General features: G+C 33.2%; 1 protein-coding gene across 3 annotated transcripts in view; it reads right to left on the reverse strand.

Annotated features, from left to right (window-relative positions):
• The window catches only part of KIF20B (kinesin family member 20B), a 75738-nt gene that overhangs the window by 34088 nt on the left and 17657 nt on the right, over window positions 1–23993 (reverse strand). For 2 of the 3 annotated variants that reach the window (XM_008573099.1, XM_008573100.1), the window contains exons 6-14: window positions 23175–23456; window positions 19664–19803; window positions 19258–19396; window positions 17529–17637; window positions 16412–16452; window positions 14569–14688; window positions 10879–11032; window positions 5796–7035; window positions 5318–5456 (exon numbers count right to left, since the gene is read on the reverse strand). In XM_008573099.1, coding sequence (XP_008571321.1) covers window positions 5318–5456; window positions 5796–7035; window positions 10879–11032; window positions 14569–14688; window positions 16412–16452; window positions 17529–17637; window positions 19258–19396; window positions 19664–19803; window positions 23175–23456 — 2364 coding nt within the window. Of the gene's footprint in view, window positions 1–5317; window positions 5457–5795; window positions 7036–10878; window positions 11033–14568; window positions 14689–16411; window positions 16453–17528; window positions 17758–19257; window positions 19397–19663; window positions 19804–23174; window positions 23457–23993 lie in introns of all 3 variants that reach the window. The other variant, XM_008573101.1, reaches the window with a different exon arrangement.

The following is a 23993-nucleotide window of genomic DNA, read 5'->3' on the forward strand; positions in this document are numbered from 1 at the left end:
TCCTTTGATTAAGGTACAAGGCTAGATTATGTATTAATAACGTCATACAAAGTTCAATAGACCTCGCTAAAGTAAATGTAACAGTTGATGATTATTTGGGACCAGTGGGTTGTAACGTTCTTGCTCAAAGGAAGGGACGTTGTAATTGTTTTTTCTGGGAACAAACTGTAATGCTATTTTTCTTGAAACACATGTCACTCATAAAGAGATATTACGATATTGTTCAATGATTATTTCAATGATTATGTTGCTTCCAAGAAAAAGTATAAAAAGTGTGTACATGCTTCAATAAAGTGTCAGCATTCAGCAGATCCCTTGAGTCTGTGTGTTTGCTGTCCATCACCGACGCTGCCTTTCCTCCCTTTTGGGGGTTCCTTACCAGCGGGGACCTTACAATCTTCGTGCTGGGGCTAGTCCCGGGCACTCCCCTATTCTGTAGCAAAGTCAGTAGAGATGAACCTGATCTCAGGATCAGCAGTTCAAAATCAAATTGCTCAGGTCTACCTTATATTTCACCTAAAAGAGAAATTGGAGAACGCAGCCTAATGCTTATGTCTTTATTTATTTAGCTAAAGGATACTATAAAGAATAAATGGAATAATAAGAGGAACACAAATCCAAAGTTCCCCCTGGACCAGCTTAGCTAAGGAATATAACAAAAGACAACAAGGTGCATAGAGCTAAGGATGCACCACCAGGACTGAAGGAATTTTATATTCTGGGGTTTTAATCTATTTACCTGTCTTTTGCCAAGAATTTATACTACCTATAGAAACTCTAGTCTTAATCCTGGTGTTTTAAAACCTAAATTTATTTTACATTCTGTAGTGGATTGAATTATGTACCCCCAAAATTCACTGGAACTTGAGTTGTGTCCCCCAAGTTTTATGTATTAGAAACTTAACCATCACTGTGACTGTTAAGAGAGTGGGAGATCTATTATGGTAATTGAAAGGTGGGGTCTTGAAGAGGTGATTGAATTGTGGGACCCTGCAATCGTGAATGGATTAAAAATGGTGGTCATGGGTGTGGTCCTGAGGGTTTTAAAGAAGAGGAGAGTCTTTCTCTCTCTCTCTGCTTCCACCATCTTGCAACAAGGGCCCCCTGGGTCACTGTCGCCACCACCAGATGGACTTTGGACTTCCCAGCCTGAGAAACTGTAAGGGATAAGTTTCATTTTCTTTACTAATTACCCAGTTCCAAGTATTTTGTTATAGCAACACAAAAACAGACTAATACATATTCCCAAAATTGTTTAAATTTTTTAAATTCACATTCTAAATTTATTTTACAGGCTTAGAATCTCCACTAAATGCAAAGGTAAGCAATTTATATCCAAGGGAGAGTGGCAAGGGGTGCATGCTGAACTGGCCAAATTACATGCATTAAAGCAAACAATCCAAGTCTTCTGAGTGGTAACAAGTGATTTTCCTAATTATGTCACAATGACTCTAATTTGCCTGTTTTACTAAGAATTTTCCTATTGCGTATAGTTTACGTCATCTTTACTGTCTTACATTTCTAATATAGTCATCTTTGAAATACTTGTTATGTGGTCTAAACACTTTCTGTGTATAATTTTCAGAAACAACATAAATTTTGCATTTTACCTATGGTGATATTGTCCCATCGGAGTTTTCATCCGTTAATAAAAACTTTATTACATTTTCCTTATTCTGAATAAATACATATTCATTTTAAGAAATTATTAATAATTAACAAATGTAACAAGTAGAGCTTTTAGAACTGCCTACAAAGCCGTAATCTAAGATAACTAAAATATATAATAATTATATTTTTTATATTTCTTTGTAGTCTATATTACTATGAACATGACATTATTTTATTTTTAGGTGGCTGACCAGTACAGAGATCCGAACTCTTGACCCCAGTGTTACAAGGCAGCACTCTAACCAACTGAGCCAACCAGCCAGCCCAAACATTTCCTAATTTACACTATGCTTTTTTATTTTTGTCTGCTGGCCAGTACTGGGATCTGAATCCATGCCGTTGGTGTTATAAGGCTTCCCTCTAACCAACTGAGCTAACTGGCCAGCCCCACATAGTTTTAATCCTACTAAATATATAAAATTGAGTCCAGCTTCTATTACTTAACACTGTAACATAAGTATTATCCCATTTCATCATAAAAACTTAGTACCTTTTCACTGTATTCACATCAGAATACTACTAAATATGCTAACAACAATTTTGGGAACTTAACCACTGATAAGGTAATGGGAAAAATAATTTACACATCTCTATAAATCATTATAAATGAAGCAACTGAACTTAGGCCACAGCTTCCAGGTATCAGAATACTTAAGAAACTGTCAGGAGAAAAACAAAAAGAAACTTTATTCATAGAAAGCGGAGATGGATTCTGAGGATACTAGGTCTACAATAAGAGCGTCTTCTCCCTTTCCTCTTCTCTACCACTATGTGCCTAACAGTCATGAAAATTATAACTTATTTAATCAAAAAGCTCATATCCATTCCTATTTTTTCATCCATTTTTAATTTACATTATGCTATATTATTATGGAAGTTTTATGTTAAAAATGAAACTATTCCAGGACTTCAATTTCGAGTAGTTTGGAAGAAACTAACCAATTTTCTGCCGAAAACCACAGAAAATACTACACAAATTTTTTTATAAATCTTCTTAAATGCACTGAGGAACCAGCAAAAAGTAAGAAATACTGAAGTGACAAAAACTAAGTGAAAAAAATCATAGAGATAAGTGGAGTACTGACTGATGCTGGCTTTTGTGTTGAGGAGGTTTGCAGAATGAGGTGGTCTGAATTCCAAAAGAATGGTAAAATAATAACCTTTAAAAACTTCTACCATCAAAAAACAACAGAACTAGAAGGTATCTGCAACATATTTAACTGACAAAAAATTAGTATCAAAAATAAGGAAAAACTATATATATATATTTTTTTAAAAAAAGAACAGCACAATTAAAAAAAAATATAAATGACCTCACAGAGCAGAAAATGAAATAGACAAATAGCCAATAAAAATATGAATAGATGCTGTACTTCATTAGGAGCCAGAGGAATGCAAATTAAAACCACAATGAGATACCCCTTCACATCCTCTGACTCAGTAATTACACGCATCGTATATAAACTCTTGCACATGAGTAACAAGGCCATGTATAAGATATTATACATGGGCAAAACAATATAAACAATCTAAATGGTCATCAAGAGAATGGATAAACTGGGCCGGCCCGGTAGCGCACTCGGTAGAGTGCGGCGCTTGGGAGTGCGGCGGCGCTCCCGCCAAGGGTTCGGATCCCATATAGAGACCGGTCTGCTCACTGGTTGAGCACGGTGTGGACGCGACACCGAGGGTTGTGATCCCATTGCCGGTCACGAAAAAAGACAAAAAGGGGGAAAAAAAAAAGAGAATGGATAAATTAACTGTCACATAGTCACACATGAAAATCTTACACGGCAGTGAAAATAATTACAACTGTACATAATAAATCAATCTCAGAAACATGATGTAAAAAATAAGTCTCAGGGGCCGGCCCGGTGGCGCACTGGATAGTGCGCCGCTTGGGAAGCGCGGCGGCGCTCCCGCCCGAGGGTTCGGATCACACGCACCCAAAAAAAGCTAGTAGGGAAACTTGCCAGAATTTGAACCCAGATCTGCCAAAACTCCAAAGTCAGACCATAATTGTGTCTCCCAGTGTGTAAATATCTATCAAATACTTTGTGCACATGTGTGAACATGCCAAACTTTGAATGATTTAAGTATAACCTGTATTTTAATACTTAGGCTGTTTAAAGATAAAAACAAATATTGTTTAATTTTATTTTTAAAAGTTAAGAAAAAAACAAACACACGACATTCAGTACAGTCACTTGTGTAGTGGTAGGAAACACAGAATTGGAATGAAACTCACAAGTATTTGTTGTACAAATACTCTTCAAATCTTACACATGTAAGTATTCTTTTGTAACTAACTCGGAATAATAAAAAATAATTTTAAAAAGTGTTCCAACCTTTAGAGAAGATCTAAGTATGATACAAAATCAAGCAGTCATAAAATAAAAATTAATAAATTTAAATTTATGAAAATCAAAATCGGCTCCAAGGCAAAAAAGAACCATAATCAAAATCAACAAAAATGGCAATTGGGGGGAAAATCTATAATTCATATCCCCAATGGCTAACTTCCTCAACGTGTAATAAGTGCCTACAAAGCAATGAAAATAAAACAAACAGCAAAAGATATGAATAGACAGTTAACAGAATAAATAAATACAAATGACTTTTAAGCAAAAAGATGCTCATTCATAATTAGAGAAATGTAAATTGTAACTACAGTGAAACACTTTGTAGCTGTCAAAATAAAGATCAAAAAGGCATGATTAAATACTACTTTGTGGATAAGGATACAAAGAAGACGCTCTCTTATTCTCATATATTGCTATGGCATGTAAATTGTCATTATCTCTAAATAGGGTAATATCAAAATTACAAATATACACACCAGTGACCCATAAATTTCATTTCTAGGAATACCACAAAAAGACTTGCTGATGTTCGAATGACAATGCTGCATAATTTGTATCAGGAGAAGACTGGAAACTATCTGAATTGTCCAGCAATGGGGGAACTGATTAACTAGTGGTAAATAGATAAACTCTAGCCACAAAAAAAGCTCATTTGGAAGTTCTTCATATATTAATATACAATAACAGCCAATATATACTATTAAGTGATATTAGTGAAAAAACAGTATTTATAAGGCAATTTCATTTTTTATAGGAAGAGATGTAAAGGAGAAAGGAGTGAGAAGTACAGATAAAGAAAGTAATTGGTAACATTTGATGCCTTGGAGGAAAACCTGATGGCTGGGGGGGCGGGGGGGAATTTTTTTCCTCACTGAATATATCTTTGTACATTTCGAATTTGGAATGTGATTGTATTCTCTATATTAAAATTAAATTATAATTAAAACTTACTATAAAAGTCATACTGCATATTCTCCTAAATACTATCTGCCAACAGAAGTTGCTTTTCACTTTTTTGGAGGGACTTGTATTTAGCAGTCCTTAAAAGAAAAGATTCTAATCCTACATAAGGGCACATATTTTTTCTTAATGTTGGACATTCTTCAATTTGTTTAAGCAGGCTAAATTTTTTTTTCTAAATTAACTGTTCTTAGACGTTTTAAGAAAAATTATGAAGTTGATAAATGTTCTGTTCCACCCTAAAATTAGTGTCTAAACTTGACATATAAAGAAAACAATGTTGATCATATTAAATTGGCCATACAACTTTTCCAATAACCTACCTCTTTCTGTACTTGCTCAATCTGCTTTTTAGCATCAGTCAGTTTCTCTTTCAGCTCAGCATAATCTTCTTCCTTCCTCTGAAGGTCTGCTTTCAGATTCTGGATAAGAGCAGAGCTTGCAGAGAGTTCCTCTTTCAATCTAAAAAACACAAACCACTTTTCCATAGTGATGTGCCATTAATCACTTAGGATCATATGTGTGAACTGGTAACAATCTTAACAAAATTACACAAATTTAGAATGTCCAAACTATGAATGAGTAAAGTACTTCAGAGAGGATTTCAAGTGATTTTTATAAGCAGATCTTTGCATATAACTTTTGGTCCCAAAGGTTACAGGAGTGAAGTTCAAGTTCCTCTCTCATCATACATACTACACTTTACCAAATTAAGTTATGCCCATCTAATTATTTAAAAGCCACACAGTAAAATGAAAGCTCTGCCTATCTTTAAAATATTTTGAATGACATTTAGCTTACTTTTCTGTTTCTTGTCTGTTGGTTTCTTTTTCTTTTTCCTCTAATTGAAGTGAATGCTTCACATCTCGTAAATTATTTGTTAACTGCATGATTTCTTCTTTCAACTTGACTTCCTTTTCACTTAAATATTTGGCGCTTTTGATAGAATCCTGAAGATTTGCTTCAAATTCCTTCAGATTTCTTTCTAGATTTAAAATGACAGATTCCTTTTCCAAAATGTCTTGCTCTAATTTGATTAAATGCCTACATTCATCTTTCTGAGTCTCTAGGATTGTTTCAAGTTCCTTTATTTTCTCCTTATAGCAAGTAACATCTCGTGTAAGTTCTGAAAGAGCTCTCTTTCCTTCAACTACATGCTGTATTTGAACATCAAGACTAACAGTTTTTTCTTGCAACTCTTCTTTCAGCTGCTGTATAAGATTTTCTTTTTCTTTTAGTAGGTCATCTTGATTTTTGTCTTCCTTCTCCTCTATTTTTAATCTATTGATTTCATCCTTATAGCCTTTTACTTCTACCTGTAATTTTCCAATTTGTTGTTCCAATTCCTGGATCTGATGACTTTTTTTGGAGGAGGCCTTCACAATCTCCTTACATTCTTCCCAAATGGCTTCAATAGTAGAGTGGAAAGAACTTTCCCTACTGAGTTCTTGAATATGGTATTCTTTAACCTGCTTTCCTACCAAATAATCAATACCTAAAAAGTGTAACTGCGCATTTGGCAAATAAGCCTCCTGAAAGCCATTTGACAAATCCCTGAGATTGAGTAGATCTATGTTTGAGATCTCAGAAACTGAATCAAGTGTACGTAGTTCGTCTATTTTTGTTTGCATTAATTTTATCTGTGAAACATTACTTGTGATGCTTCTTGTAGCAGTTTCTATCTCTTCTGACAATTTCATGATCTTTTCCTCCTGTTCTTGATTTAAACCTTTCTGCACATGTAATTCAGCAATTACATTATCATAATTTGTCTGAATCTGTTGGACCTCTATACTTAAATTTAAATTCTTTTTCTCAGAAAAAGAAAGTTCCTGTTGCAAACTAACTATCTGTTTATTTAATTCTGCTTTTTCTTCTTTTTCATTTTTAAGTTCATTCTGAACAACAAGTAAAAGTGTTTTCAGCCCTTCATTATTTTCCGGTAAAACTCTAATGCCTTCCCCATCTTCTGAAATACTCTGTTTCATTTCTTCACTTTTCTTTTGGTGTTCAGAAATAGTTGAACTAACATGTATAGGTCCTTTAAAAATAAGAAAATTGCTATTAATCTGGCCAACATTAATAAAACCAAAAAATTACAATATAAGCCAATATTCAAACATATGAAAGTAAACTTTTAATGAAAATCTAAAATAAGCTGTTGATAGAAAAAGAAAAAACAGGTTGCAAAGCATACGTGATATAAGCACATTAATATAAAAATTATAGTTTCATAAGTTAATGTAAACAAAGTTAGCAAAGGAGGTACACCAAAATGATGGTAGCCACCTTTGAGTAGGATCACTAGCTATTTCTACTTTCCTTTTATAACTTTCAGTATTATTTAAATTTTGTACCACAAACATTTATTATCATTATAATAAGGGACAGAAGGGGAGATGACCATGAGACACCCTTGGCAGACATCCCATTTCCTATAAGTACAATTATATTATAGGTTCTACTATATTAGTGATTTGTTAATTGAGTACCTTAAATTTTCATAGCTAAAATTAAAGGGAAAATGGTTAAAATTCTAGGAAGTCATATAATATAGGCTTACCCTTCACTACCTTTATAATTGTCAATAAACTGCTTAATCCTATGACTGTTTCCTCAAATGTAAAGTGGGAATAGTAATAATACCACCTATCTCAGAGTTGTTGTGAAGATCAAGATAATAAATGAGCTTAGAACACTGTGCTTTGTGTATAGTTAGCTATTAATAGAACCTAAAAATCTGTACAGAAGGGTTCAGCTAATTAGAAATGAAAAAAGTTTGACTTTTTCAGGCTCAATATGTACATTTCTAGAATAAGTATATCTCTACATATTCTATATAATAGTGCAAGAGGCTCAAATGAGTTCATATATAATGTATGTTAAACCATTTTAAAAACGTTCCATATATACAAGAACTTTAACAATTATAGCTAGTACAGATTAAACTACTCCCAGAGTAGATATACTACTAGCTAAAATTTAACCCTTAACACTCATTTTGACAAATGAACTCTCCCCATACAACTGCACAGTATAAATTATATTCCTTTAAGTTTTTCTCATAGATTCTATGATTAAATCTTGAAACATAATTTTCAATATTCTAGATATACAAATTTACAACAACATATCTTTTTATGTTTTCATACAATTTCCATTACAATAAGGGTCAGATGAGTATTTCACATCCTAGGAATGTTACTTCAAAACAGGCAAGAATCTGACTTCATTTTTTTTTACTTTTTACTGTTCTGTTTCACTTCATGGTTTGATGTTTATATGTGAACTTTCTTTACAACATTGCTCTCATTCAATTTATGTCTGAATTGTCTACACAACATTGCTCTGATACAATCAACTCCAAATGTACTTTTGACCTTCATTCACTCCCTTATTGACCATTTATCTGTTGAATTCACCTACATTTTTATCTGGTATCCTCAATAAGTATATCAGAATCAAATTCCTTATGCTTACAGGTCTCAAATGAAGTACAAAGACTACTAATCCATAAGACAGTTATAAGGAAGGCTTGGCTTGTAATCCTCCTCATTAAGAAACCTATTACTGGGCCGGCCCGTGGCTCACTCGGTAGAGTGCGGTGCTAATAACACCAAGGCCCCGGGTTCGGCGCCCACATAGGGATGGCCGGTTCGCTCACTGGCTGAGCGTGGTGCTGACAACACCAAGTCAAGGGTTAAGATCCCCTTACCGGTCATCTTTTTAAAAAAAAAAAAAAAGAAACCTATTACTGGGCCGGCCCGTGGCTCACTCGGTAGAGTGCGGTGCTAATAACACCAAGGCCCCGGGTTCGGCGCCCACATAGGGATGGCCGGTTCGCTCACTGGCTGAGCGTGGTGCTGACAACACCAAGTCAAGGGTTAAGATCCCCTTACCGGTCATCTTTTTAAAAAAAAAAAAAAAAAAAAAAAAGAAACCTATTACTTTCAGCTGGTTATCTGTACAATGAATCTAAAAAGAGCACATTGGTACCGTTCTTTTCTTTTTAATGAGCCTCCCCATATTATCCCATGCATCTCAGCTCTTTACATTTTATTGAAATATGTTTCTCTCTCATCTACTAGATTATAAACTCCCCGATGGCAGACTCCTTGAGACTGATTCATATTAAACAATAAACCTAAATTAAATATTTTTGAAACTTAGCTACACCACATTTGTTCTCCCATTCTATATCTAAGACATTATCACTATGCCAGAAAACAATTCATCTTTGTAAATTTTTGCAATTAACCTATTCTGGATCTAGATATGTGCAAAATTCATAAACTTGATTTACCCCAGTTTTATTAACTTGATTACTTTGGTGTAACTTTATGTTTAAAATTTTAAGATTCTCTCTTTAAACATTTACTTACAACAGTGATTCTCTATTGGGCAGAATTACCCAGGGAGTTTATTAAAATGCAGATTCCTGTGACCAAATACCAAAGATACTGATTTAGTAAGTTGGGGTATATTTTACATGCAACACTTTAAAGAATTAGTGCTCTAGGAATTATTTTTGAAAATATCTGAAAGAAGTTCAGATAAGAACAGAAGTCACCTCTATAACACTTTCGGGATCTAAACAGATCAATCTGCTTTATTACAAAGTCCCTATCTAGCAGGTCCTGCTATATGTAATTGTCCTGTAAGAGCCAAATGTCAAACCCCAATGTAGTTATAAGATTCAAACCCATAAGTTTTAGCCTGTACGTGTAGTGGATCTGTTCAATAAAGAAGGCAGCATTTTTGAGATCATAAAAAACTCCTGAAATTGAAATCTGCCAAACTATACACAAATGAGTTTCTATTTTCCTACATACTAATCACAGTTGAAGCCGATAGCAAAATAAAGAAAAAGCATAAGCATTTAAAAGAGGTCTTTCAGATAGTATACAATGTGGGGAGAAAAAAACTTAAGTGACTTTTTAAGATTTTTTAAAGTTTTACTTTCAGTAGTACATATGCGAAAAACAGCTTTACTTGTAAATTTTCATTGTTCAAACACAATCCACATTGTTTTTCTTCACTCAATTGTCTAAATGTTCTAGAGCAACTGTAGTCATATAATCCCATTATGGGATTCCAAAATCTTTCTTTAATACAGACTAATTTTAAAAGCTCATTGGACAGGTTTTATTATCTATAATTTACACTGTCTCTCCAGCCTCAAAGAAAAAAGGGGAAAATATGACTATCTCTGAGTACAGCTTCACTTTCTTAAAAGCTGTTGAGTTTATTTTTGAAGCTTTCATGTTTACATTTTCTTACTTTACTTTCTCAAGATTCTCAGTTTATTCAAAGAATTCCAACTACTCTGGAATCTTAAAGATTAGATTCCCTTCTTTATTTTTACCACAAATTTGCCCACTTACTCTAATGAGTTTTTTTTTTAATCTTCAGCTTATGTATTATTTTTCATTGGACTGTCCCTAGCATCTTAAATATGACTCAAGTACATTTGTTAGTAATGTTTTGCTCAGTCTTACTGTCAAATATCCCTTTCTCTAAATGAACAAAGAATGTAAAAGAAGAAAAGAAAACAATGTGGAGAGATTTTGGCAGAAAAATATTATATTTATAAAATGAAAGTGATGCGTTTTAACTATTATAAGCACAGAAGTGAAGGAATTACAGGTAAGCAAAAGTGATTAAAGCATGACATCTAAAAACATATTTATTAAAATATAAGACAGCTTTAAATATACCCATCCTCTAGGCAGTTTATAACCTGTTAGCATAAAAGTTTATGACATTTAGATATTCTCAAGATTATTCCTTACACGAGTAAATTTCCTCCTATTTAAAACTTTTCTATTTATTGGTTTAGAAATTAGCTTTCTTAAAAGCCTCCTGCTGGCCGCTGAAATAATACCTTTCTTTATTGGTGGTTCATCTTGTTGAAGTTCATTTTCATTTAATCTTTTTCTTTCTGAATAGATTTTAGTTTTGCTGTCCTTAGGCACTTCAACTGTTTCATTACAAGTCAATTTCTTGTTTATTATTAAAGAAGATGTACCAGACTTGCCCTAAAGCAAAATAAATTAAAATTAATTCACATACAGAAAGGTACAATAAATGTACAAACTATATAAATTATCTTCCAACAGTATATCATAAAAATTTTATTTTCAAATTTGTGGAAGTGTTTTCTGAGTTATTTCTTAAGTTTTGCCCTAAAATAACTGATTGCTCTGGCAAATGAGTAACATTTGGGGATAAGTGGAGAACCCTAAGAACACTCACCTCTAAAGTCACATACAAAATGTGCTTTGAAAAGAAAAATAAAAGAAACTATGACAAAATTGTTTCTTATAGATACTTTTACTTAAAACCTCAAGTTTCCACTGCAGATACTCAACAATTAAATATTCTGGTTTGTAATTAAAGCTTCTTAAAGATAAGTTGTACTGTCTTACACTTTTAACAACTCCCAGAAAAATAATTTTGACCTTAGCTTTATCCTATGTATACTCAAAAATATATAGTCTACATATAGCTTTAAAAATAAGCTTCTAGAACAGTTATTTAGACTTTTACTTTTTAAGGCAAAGACTATGCTTTTCTAAAAAGGCTAGCAGAAAAAGGGTACAATACAGACTTATCAAGAAAGAGGAAGTATAAAACTCAGCAGTTAAGTGCAAGTCTATAAAGTAATCTAAGGTATAGTAAAGGCAGAGACTAGTAGCAATCTATTTGGGGAAAAAAAGAATGCATAATAAAACAAAAAGTACCATTTCACATCATAAAATCAGCAAATGTTTTATTCCCAGGAGATATAGACAAAATAACCTTTTTAAATCATAAAGTACTGGGCTATCTAAAATTTTTTTTAAAAGCAAAGTTTTTTTAGATATCCCTAAACAAAGGCTGTCATAAAGAACAACCTCCATGCTTTCCCACAATTACTCCCTTGGTGTCACTGATAAATGAGAAAATCCTGGGACAGAGAGATCATACCTCTGACAGAGCTCCATCACAGGTCCAAGTTGCCTCCTCCCCCACTCTTAGTACCTATCAGAATGACTTGGTCACTTCACCACTACCACCACCCTTTTCAAACTACACAATCCTCACCAAAAATCTATCTTCCAGAAGTTAGTATTGAAGGGAGGGCTTTCTACTCCCAGGGTATGCTCAGGTGGAAAAAAATGATTTTAAAAAACCCATACAAAATAAACTTTTTCACCATTCTGCTTTCAAGATAAGCTTTGGATCAGCGACCCTAGATCAACAGTTAATCAGCACAGTCAGGTAAGTTCCAAATTACTTTGTGTTTGCTCATGTATTTATGTGAACAATTTAATTTATTGCACTATTTTAAGTTAGTTAATAAAACAAGGCCTAGACTCTACCTATAAAGTTTATTTATAGGCGAGGACTAATTAAATTAGGAATAATTTATTTATACTGCTTTTTTTATAATTGATTTATATTGCTTTTTTTGTTGCTGTTTTTTAGCATTACTTAAACATTGCTAATACAATGTAGTATACAAACATAGTACAAAAATAAATATAATTCCATGTGAAGTTTCCTACCATTTTCTTTATAAAGTTGTAGTCACCAGAAGTGATCTGTCTCTGACTTTCATTTTTCTTGTTTTTATTTTCCTTCACCAAACCAAAGATCAGACTTAAAATCCAGATGAAGTGATGAGAGCAAAAGAATGTGGTAAATAACTAAATAAAAGTACTGACAGCCTGGAGGCCCAGCAATTAAATTACTGGAAAAAGTCAGGCCCCAAGTCCCAAAAGTCTTACCTCCCTTTATTTCACAAAGCAATTTCCTCTTCCTTAATCTCTATCATCACTACCCTAAATCAAGGTCCTTATCAACTATCACCAGAACACTTCCAAGAGGTAGCTAACTGGTCTCTCTGCCTCTAATTTAATTCCACTGCAATCCCATCTAGTTTCCAAAAATATTCACTCAAAATTAACAAATCAATTTTCCTTCTCCTCTGTTTAAAATAATGACTCCCCATTGCTTACAGAATAAAACCCAAACTCTTTAATACAGTATTCAAGGCCTTCCACCATCTTATTATATTTTACCACTCCCAGCCTCATTCCTCTCCTCTCCTCACTTCACACTTTTTTATTGAACAACAAATTGCTTGTGCCTTCCTACATTGAGAGATTTCTCATTTCCATGTCTTTGTGCATTCTGATCCCTATACCTGGAAGGTCAGTGTACCTTCTTATCCCTCATGGCTACCAAATGCCCCTCCCTCTACTTTCAACTGGCTAAATTTTACTAACCCTTTAAGGCTCAACTCAATCATTTTCTTCTCCAGAAAGTATTCCCCAAACCCCCACCTATTCTCAGCTTCCTGCACATGTTGACTATGACTGTACACTGCATTATAATTATGCTTATATTGTTTCTCTCTTACTGGGGGATTGTTAAGGGAACTCATTTTTATTAATATCCATAATCTAACACTACCTGGCATACAGGAGACACTCAATAAGAGCTTCTTGATGGAAATAAATCATTTTTTGTCTTTTATCCTTACTATTAAGGGATTATTAAAAGGGATATTTCTCTCAGTTCAGGTACAGAAAAGTCAGATGAACTGAATAATGTATTTAATGAATACCAAAACAAATTCCTGCTATAGATTAGACAAAGGGCAAGCTACTCTTTTGGAATGTCCCCCATTTACCGCTGTGGTAAATCAAAAACCCATCTAATGTTCAGATGGTTCAGGGAATGTTGGTGGCCATTGGAACTTGACTGTCAAGATACAAAGGAGGCTCAATAGTCAGTTTTGACAAGATATCACTCTTGCCTCTTCTGGTCATAGAAAAGTCATACAGAAGCAACTTTAAACAAAGCAGAGATCTTTGGCTATTAGTTTACTCAGCCTATGCTATTACCATATATTTTACCATTTCTACATCGAAAAATAATTTGAAGGCACTATAATAAAAAAAGAAAAGAGAAAATGAAAAATATTTTTTAATAAACTGACTAAAACACAGGCTGATCATCCAAGACTGAACCCACTGAATATGAAATTACCTAAATTTGTATTTATGAAAGGCTAAAAACACTTAAACACTTGTCACATTAAGTAATGTAACTTGTTAAAAACAATATCTTTGCTATTAAGCATATGGTCAATAACAACAATGCATACAATAAAAATAAGTTTCTAAGGGAAAAAACCCTAATCCTATTGAATTTCATATTATAGTTCCCTGGATCATTATGATCTGTGGTTATCTAAGTATATCAAAGTTCCTATCTCCTCAGAGGTCCCCTTCCAACTACCTGAGGCTTAAAATTCCATAGGCTACATATTCTCTTCCCTTTTATGTACAAAGCACTGCCAGCATAATTTGTAGGATAACATGTTCAAAGAGATCAAATGCCCTTTTCTAAGTTCTCAAAAATTCAGATTTACACAATAGCAAATTGAATTCAACGCCAGGATAAGCAATTCAACATTCTTAATAAATTAGTCTTAGTTGCATAAGCTATTTTTAATTTATTTTACTTTGAACAAAAACATAGGCTTTTTAATCTAATTTATAATGCAAAGTTAACTTCTTACATTGCCTTTAAATGTGTTTTCCATATAAGACTTTAGGTTCTGAAACTTGTTGGTAATATCCTCTTCTTTATCAAATATATCTATCAATTCTTGAGTTCTTTGATTCTGCATAATTATTTTCTTTGGAAAGAAGGAAAACAGCAATGTTCAGTGAATTTGGGGGGAATAACTAGAATGCAAATATGATACAGTTTTAGGATGCCTTCAAATTTTAAGATTAAATAAAAATAACCAATAGCATCATACTATGCACAGCATAATCTTATTTTTGCTTAAAAAAATAACATTTATATATACAAGGGTACTCCAAAAAGTTCAGATATAATACAAATCTTTCCATGAACTTTTTGAAGTGCCTTTATACAAAGGAAAGAGAAGCGATATAGCATATTAGGTAAGAGGAATCTGGAGCCAAACTGCCTGAGTTTGAATCACAGCAATCTCACACTGAGCAAGTTATTTAACATCTCTGTAAAAATAAAAAATAACAATACATCATACATAAAGTTATTCTGATATTTACATGAGTTAATACATATAAAGTACTTAAAAGATACCTGGTAAATAGTAAGTGCTCTATAAATATAAATATAGGGCTGGCCAGTTAGCTCACTTAGTTAGAGCATGGTGCTGATAACATCAAGGTCAAGGGTTCAGATCCCATACGGGCCAGCTGCCCCAAAACAAAAAACAAACAAACAAAAACAAATAGGACTGGCTAGTTAGCTCAATTGGTTAGAGTGTAGTGCCAATAACACCAAAGTCCAGGGTTTGATCTCTACGCTGGCCAGCTGCCAAAAGAAAAAAAAGGTAAAAATCTAAAAGAGCTACTAACCAACTTGTTGGTTTTATTTTTTTTTAATTTATAATTTAAATTTGTACAACTAGTTTCTACTATTTCCATAACAACCAAAAATAAAGGAAAAGATAGGAATTGTCCAAACAACAGCTATAATGTCTTCTAAGTACATTATTTTGGTTACTGCTCCAAATACCAGATATTAGATACCAAGATATTAAAATTATTTATATCCAGTCATAAAATATTCAGATCTTTAGAAGGATAAATATAAGCTAAAATAAGAAGACCATGTCAGAGAAAGACAGAAAAAGTAATATGCAGGTACTTCAAAAAGTTCGTGGAAAGATTTATATGATCTTTTAATTCTATTTTTCCACAAACTTTTTGAAGTACCTTTGTAGATTTAGAGCTCTAATATCATTTCACCTCCATGTATACTTGAAATTTCATTTTTAGACCTATAAATGTCAAATCCATCTACAAACATTTGAGGTAATATCGGATCTGAAGTTACCAAGGTGATGGCAATCCTCCAGAAATAGTCTTTGTTTACATGCTGCACACTACCCAGGCCATATCCCATATTTTAAAACACTCAGTAATTTCAGATCAAATAAAGACCATTTAAATACATCTAATCAACACCATGCACCTAGTAAAAGAATGAGATAGATGTGTAGATGCTAATGTAGAATTATTTCCAAGACATCTTTTAAGGGAAGAAAGCAAGACATAGAACTAGAATCCCACTTGTATAAACTTTCCAAAAGGTGCATGCATATGTGGGTGTGCATGTGCATGTGTTTGTGTGTGTTTTATATATGCATAAATCTTCTGGATCGATTGAAGAAACTTTCCAGGGGCCATTACTGAAAAGAGATATGAAGGTGAAGGTACTTAATACTTTCAAATTTTTTTTAATCAGAATCATTTATTACTTTTTCTTTAATTATTCTTAAAATAAATAGTCATAATACATGCCCCTTAATTTGCTTAATTATTAAGTTCTTTATCAAGACCAAATAAAGCTTAAAGTATTACCTTATTAGATGTCTCAAGCTCTTGAACCAATAAATCTGATTCTGCGAAAATAAAAAATTGATATTGAAAATAAACCTCTAAGCATCTAAAAAATATATCACTGAATAACTACGAAACATAAGCTGCTGTAGTAGACACTTTAAACAGTGTTATATTCAGAAAAAAGGATTTTGACAGCCATAGAAGTTCACACCATTCATCTGTTAATTCAACCACAAGAGGATAATGTTTCAGAAAAAGCCACTTTCAAAACTCAGGGTATAAATGAATAACACATGCTAAATAATAAAAACTTCTGGCATAACATCAGAGAAGAAAAGGAGCTTGTGCCTTTCTGGTCCACAGTGGAGAGGCACCACTTATATGCTATTTTCTACCCATCTTGTTTCACACAGAAAAGGGCAGAGTATCTCATCTCACTCTTAAAACCCATATGTCACAAGCAATCCTATATATATACACCATGCACCTAGTAAAAGGATATATATATATATGTTACATCACCCACCTAGTAAAAGAATAAGATAGATCTGTAGATGCTGATGTAGAATTATTTCCAAGACATCTTTTAAGGGAAGAAAGCAAGACACAGAACTAGAATCCCACTTGTGTAAAATTTTAAAAGGTGTATGCATATGTGTGTGTGCGTGTGCGAGTGTGTGTTTCTCATACATATAAAATCCCGCAGAGCTAAGATGAAGCATTAGTCTAACAGACTACTTTAAACTACTCCACAGGAGTCACTCTTTCCCAAACTTTCAAGCACAAAGTAGAATCTCCTATACTCTAAGAGTTCATAAAGACTATTAAAAAAATTTACAGCTTTACAATTTCCTATGGGATTTCTTAATTATAAAGCAAATAGGTTTTGGGGGGTTTTTTTGGAGAAGTCCATTTTCTAATAATATTTGTGTAGAAGTAAGTGAAGGCCAAAAAATATTTTTAGTAGTAAATTACACAAAGTTACACAGATGGTAAAATATTAAAGTATGTTACCTAGGTCAAAAATTTTTCTGACCACTATGATAAATAAGCTCCAGAAATCTCTTATACTTACCAGGAGTACTTTTTTTATGTGTTTATAATATCTAAATAGGGGCAAAATACATACACTTACCATTTTCTCTCTTTTTTAACTCTTCTCTGGTTTTGATTAATTCTTCTTTGGTTTTAGTTAATTCAGCTTTAACTTGATTAAACTTTAGTTCTAAACAAGCAATAGCTTCCTGGGGGTCAGCAAGAGATGCAATATATAAGTGAGTAATTTCAGCCAGTTTCTTAATATCAGTGACATTATCCTGAAGAGAATCAATAATATCTTCAAATCCTACATAATTATGTGCTTCCTAAAAACAGCAAAACCACATCTAATGTTAACATTGTGATTCACCCATACATGTGGTACTATCTGATTTAGACAGTATTAAAAACAGCAAAAAGACACAACTTGAAATTTTTCAAAATAAATTATACAGATACATCACCAGTAACAAAAAAATCATGTTCCATTATTTATTTCTGTTGCATAACACCTAAAGCATATTCTCCTATAAAAACAATATCATAAACTGTGACAAGTTATCACAAAGCAATTAAGATTACTTAGTCCAAGTATAGTTTCAATTATATGAGTCTTAAAAGGCATTATTGGGATTGCCTAGGAAAAAACTTCCATTTTCACAACTCAGTCCAGGTCCCAAACCACCTCCAGGATACATAATAGTAGTCTGACAGCAAGAGCCTGAACCATCACTGTCACAGGCCCCTCAATTGAGTGATTAAAAAACAAAACAAAAACAAACAACCCCCCCAAAACCTTATCAATTTCAGCTTCATTGGAAGCAACAGAAAAGGATAATTTTTCCTTTTAAGTGCAGGGAATGGTAGTTGCCCAGCAAGGGCAATTCTTTTTATATACAAATATTTTTGTTTTAATCAGAACAGTAAGTAATTACCCCTTAGTTCTCTTACACCTTTAAATTTTTTTTAATTTAAAAATGTTTAAGGTTAGGGCCAGCCCGTGGCTCACTCGGGAGAGTGCGGTGCTGATAGCACCAGGGCCACGGGTTCGGATCCCATATAGGGATGGCCGGTTAGCTCACTGGGTGAGCGTGGTGCTGACAACACCAAGTCAAGGGTTAAGATCCCCTTACTGGTCATCTTTAAAAAAAAAAAAAAATGTTTAAGGTTAAAACTAATCATGGGGCCGGCCCGGTGGCGCACTGCTACAGTGCGCCGCTTGGGAAGTGCGGTGGCGCTCCCGCCGAGGGTTCGGATCCCACATACAGACCGGCCGCTCACTGGCTGAGCGAGGTGCGGGAGCAACACCGAGGGTTGCGATCCTGTAGCCAGTCCCGGTCCGGTACGGGCGCGACACTGAGGGTTGCGATCCGTTGCCAGTCACGAAAAAAGACAAAAAGGAAAAAAAAAAAACAAAACTAATCTGAGGGGTATCCCATAATCAGACAAAAAGAAATCTATCTGCCCACAACCAATATGACTTAAGCAATAGCAAAATGGGATATAAATGTAACAAAAATATAAATTTTTCTAAGTCCAGTAGTTATATTTAAACTAATTGTGCTTACATTCCTAACAAAACATGCCTATTTTTTTTTTTTTGGCGGCTGGCCTGTACAGGGATCTGAACCCTTGACCTTGGTATTATCAGCACCACACTCTAACCAAGTGAGCTAACAGGCCAGCCCCATTCCTAGTTTTAATAAAGCTACACAGTAAGTACTGTTTTAATTCTAAACTACATTAAAGTTTCTCATCGTTGCTGTGGTACACTAAATCCGAGTACCAAAACCTGACTGACTTTTTTAGTATTTCAGTTAACATACTTCCGTTTTAACTTTCATGGCACAATCTTCATTTGTTGGTTCTTCTTGAGTGTCACATTTACCAACCAAATCCTTGAAGATAGCCAAACGACATTCAGCATTTTCTTCTAATATCTCTCTTTCCTGAAGGAGAGTTTCCCTTTATAACACAAATCAATCCCATTAAAAAACAGAAAAGGCACTGCTTCGTGTTTTTGTTTTAAATTTCTAAGACTAACTACATTATAGATTAAAAGCAAAGTTAAACAATTATGCATGGGGATTAGTAACAGCTATCTTCAAGCTTGTATAGAGAAGTCAGAATTCAGAAGCTACCTAATATAAAATAAGTAATAAGTTTTTTTAAAAAAATTAAACAAGTAAATAAAATTCTCATTTTTACCAGGACATGAAAGACATAACTTACTTAAAGTCAGCTTCTCGTTGAGCCCAGTATTGAGTAAACTCCTGGGTAACTTCTTCTCGAATTTTAAATTCCAATGTTAACTTTTCTTTTTTTTCATTTATCAGTTTTTTTTTCAAGTCTTCTATTAAATCCAACAGTTTCTAAAAAATGTAAATGTTAAAATTCTTATGAAAGAATAAATATATCACAAAAGAAATACTGTCCAACTGTTCAAAAAATAAAACTTTTCATTTAGTCAATTGTAATTATGCATCCTTTTTAACAGTGATAATAGTCTCACTGAAAATTATGCATTTGCAGAGATTCATTAATCTGAAAAATCAGTTGGACCTCTCCACAGTTTAGAAACAGACTTATGATAACTCAAATGTCTGTCTAGCTACACTAAGAAAAAAAGTAAAGGAAAATTTGAGCAGTTATTATTCACCAGGAACTTCTTTAGGGAGTTCCATATTTGATTTCATTTAATGCACACAATTTTCTGTGAGCTTGTAGAATCCACATTTCATAAAAGAACCAGACATGCGGCAAATACTAAAGGTTGGTTTAAAGTGGCCTGTCAAAATCTAAAGCCCAAGTGTTGTATAGGGCAACACAGAAGTTGCTACAAATACCCAAACACTTTCCAAAAATGTCAAAGAGAGATGCTACATAAACTTATTTAATTAGGCTTTTATAACTATCCAGAGGTGCACAAGAACTCTATAGCTTTTGAAAACACAAATGTAATCATGAACAAATAAATCAATTAACACCTAAAATGGCCAGTATAGATTAATAAAATATAGCATTAAGAAAACGGCCTGATATTCTTTAAGGTTTCTGACTAAAGTTTCTCAAAAACAAATTAATCAATAAATTCTCTCAAAGCTACAGATCTTCAGTGTCTCAACTTTATATTTAAAAATATTACTATAGATATTTCTGACTTTGAAATTCTTCTTCTAAGAATTTATACTAAGAAAATAATTATGTAACATGGAGTCAAGTGTTTTGACTGTAAAAATGCTTATCACAGCAGTGTTGTTGTTTTGTGATAGTGGTTACATCTAATTAAAGAAAAAGTAAAACCCAATTCAATAGCCAAACTTAAGGGATTGGTTCAATTATGGTGCTGTCATAAAGTAAACTACTATAATCAATAATGGCAACCTATATTAATAATTCATACTTTTCACAATCAATTTGGTTTTTTGGCAGCTGGTCAATTTATTTTATTTTTTTATTTTTATTTTTTTTTTTGTCTTTTTTCCGTGTCCGGCAACGGATCGCAACCCTCAGTGTTGCCCCCGTACCGGACCGGGGACCGGCAACGGGATCGCAAGCCTCGGTGTTGCTCCCGCACCTCGCTCAACCAGTGAGCGGGAACCGGTCTATACGTGGGATCCGAACCCTCGGACGGGAGCGCCACCGCGCTTCCCAAGCGGCGCACTATCCAGTGCGCCACCGGGCCGGCCCGGTCAATTTATTTTAAAATAAAGAAAATCATATTACAAAACAATAATGTATAATAAAAATCAATTAACGTGTGGTAAAGACAGCTTTATACTTTTCTTTTTTCACATTCGACCATATATATATACTACTTTCATCATTTTAAACAACTATATACTTTCCAACTGTTTAAAAAATAAATAGTAACTACTGAAGGAGTAATGTCAGAGACTTAGAGAAATCTGGGAGTACAATCCCTTGGGGAACTGGTTTATTTTAATAATTTCTGATAATTATTTTTTATCACTGTTAGCATCTGATAAAGTTTTGCTGAAAAAATTCTGGCTGGCTATTCTAGCTAAGTAAATTTAAGTGTAAATATGTTAATATCAACATATTTTATAATGATTTGAATAGTACCAATCTTCTAGTTAAAATAATAAAGCATGTAACATCTAATCATCTCTATTTTTAAAAGTCAAATATTAGACAAAATTTTAATGAATTTCTTATTTTAAAATATCTAGTGTTATAAGAAAATATACATTTACACTGTTATTCACCATAAACTATAGATTGAGTATTTTTCCCCAGTAAACTCAGAAATCTTACTAACATTTCACGTTTAACCAACATTACATAAAAACTTCAACTTCAATAAGACCATAACAAACTAAAACAGGACTATTAGTAGCTCCTTTTGTCACTGAGAGAAGTACTACATAGGAGAGGCCCAAGTAAACAAGGTATAATCAAATACTGACCAGATAAACTGGGACTCGTACCACATCTAAAACTTCCATTCTTGTTTCCAAACAACATAGGTACAATAATGGCATTCAGGGACACTAAATTATTAAAATGAGAGTATTTAACCCAATACATCATCCGTTTATTTGGACATCTACAGTCCAAAAAAATAATATGATGTGTGATATGTCAACACCATTAAAGCACCTCTGTGAACACCAATGTTTACCAATGTTCCTAGAACTCTGGCAAAAGGATTCCATATAAACATATGTGGTTATTTCCAATTAATGAGAACAGGTGAACATACTCTAAATTTCAGGATTAATACAATTTAAATACACATATGAACTATATTTGGACAGAGGCTAAAAGAACCACGGTTAAATGCTATTCATTTACCATAACAATAAGATGATCAATAAATTCCTGTTTTTGAAGAAGCACGATCATTGGTACTACGTAGATAATTTGAGTGCTTATACTTAACACTGCGAACTAAAAGTCTGGTGGAATATGCTATAATCACAGAGTAAAAGGATTCTGGGGAATAAGATATTCATATGGAATCAAAGTATCATCCCACAGATGATACACTTTTATTATAATGAGATCTGAAATACTGTACCTTAACCAAGTGAGCAAAACTTAGCAACTTCAAGAATGGAGAAATCAGATGTGATGTGATGCAAAGGTAAACTTTACAACTTCACCTATATAATATGCTTGCCTAAATTGTTAAACCTTAATCATGAGAAAATAATCAGACAAATCTAGATTGGGGGTATTCTACAAGACAACTAGTCTCCACTTTTCAAAAATGTCAATACTAAATTAAAAGTGACTAAAAAACCCTGATAATCAAAAGCAATATGTTAACTTTGGATGTAAATAAAAACTAAATACTTATAAAGAACATATTGGGACCATTGGAGAAATTTCAATATGGATGGTATAAAAGGTTTTATTATTCTATCAATGTTAAATTTCTTGGGTATGAAAATGGTTTTGTGATCATGAAGAAAATGCCCATGTTCTCAGAAAGTATATGCTGAAATATTTAGTTGTAAGGTATCATTATGTCTGCATCTTGTTTTCAAATGGTACAGGCCAAAACACGTAAATTCACATACTCATAAAATGGTAACAACTGGCAAATCCAGGGGAAGGATAAATGAGTGTTCATTGTGCTAGACTCTCTGCAGGTTTGAAATTTTTCAAAATATACAGTTGAGATACAAAATTTCAGTGTTGCTGAAAGAAATGGATGAAAGGAAGCCTTCAGAATATTAAGCTAAGCACAGAAGTATGATTTCTTTATACGTACTCGGTTTTCCTTGTGGCTAACAAAAGTCTTATCTTCTAATGTTTTATCTAAATCTTCATCAGTAAGTTCAGTTTCCACATTTTGTTTTTCTTCAGCTTTTTCTAGATCCTCAACTAAATCATCTTCCACCAGATCTTCTAGACTATTTTCCCATGAAATGGTGGCTGTTTTTACATTTAATATTTTATTATCCAAATTACTGTCTAGTGATACATGTTGAGAAGATTTGACAGGTCCAAATGATTTCTCTTGAGAGGAATTTAGAGTGTCTGGAACACAAACCTGTTAAAATATTCAATGTAACTTTTAAAACAGAAAAGGCAAGAACTGTCCACAAGAAAATAATTAAATTTATAAATTTGTCAAATGACAACTCCAGAGTTAAAAGAAAAACTATGCAAACATACAAAAAAAAATTATCATCCTTACATGAATATTCTGATAAGAAAAAAACTACTTACACATGCAAACAACAGGTAAATCTACCTTCTCAGGTTAAGTTCTTAGCATTATTCCTAGCAGTGGGCTTTCTGATTATCCAAAAGCATTAAATGAACCAGATGGATGGCACAGTAGACAATTCATTCCAAGAATACTCATAAATTTAAAACTTACATTTATTATTAACACTTATAACTAAAATCCTAGCAGGGGCAACTTTCAATATTTTATCATGTATTCCTACTTGGTCAAATATTTACATTTTTAATTTTCAATTATTTCCTATGCTTATAGTAAGTACAAAATACATTACTTATTTCAAGAAAATTCATTAATATTCTAATAAGAGGCTTAACAAATTCTGCAGAAGTTTGAATA

Source organism: Galeopterus variegatus, unplaced genomic scaffold (assembly GCF_000696425.1).
Source record: "Galeopterus variegatus unplaced genomic scaffold, G_variegatus-3.0.2 Scaffold877, whole genome shotgun sequence".
NCBI classification, from domain to species: Eukaryota; Metazoa; Chordata; class Mammalia; order Dermoptera; family Cynocephalidae; genus Galeopterus; species Galeopterus variegatus.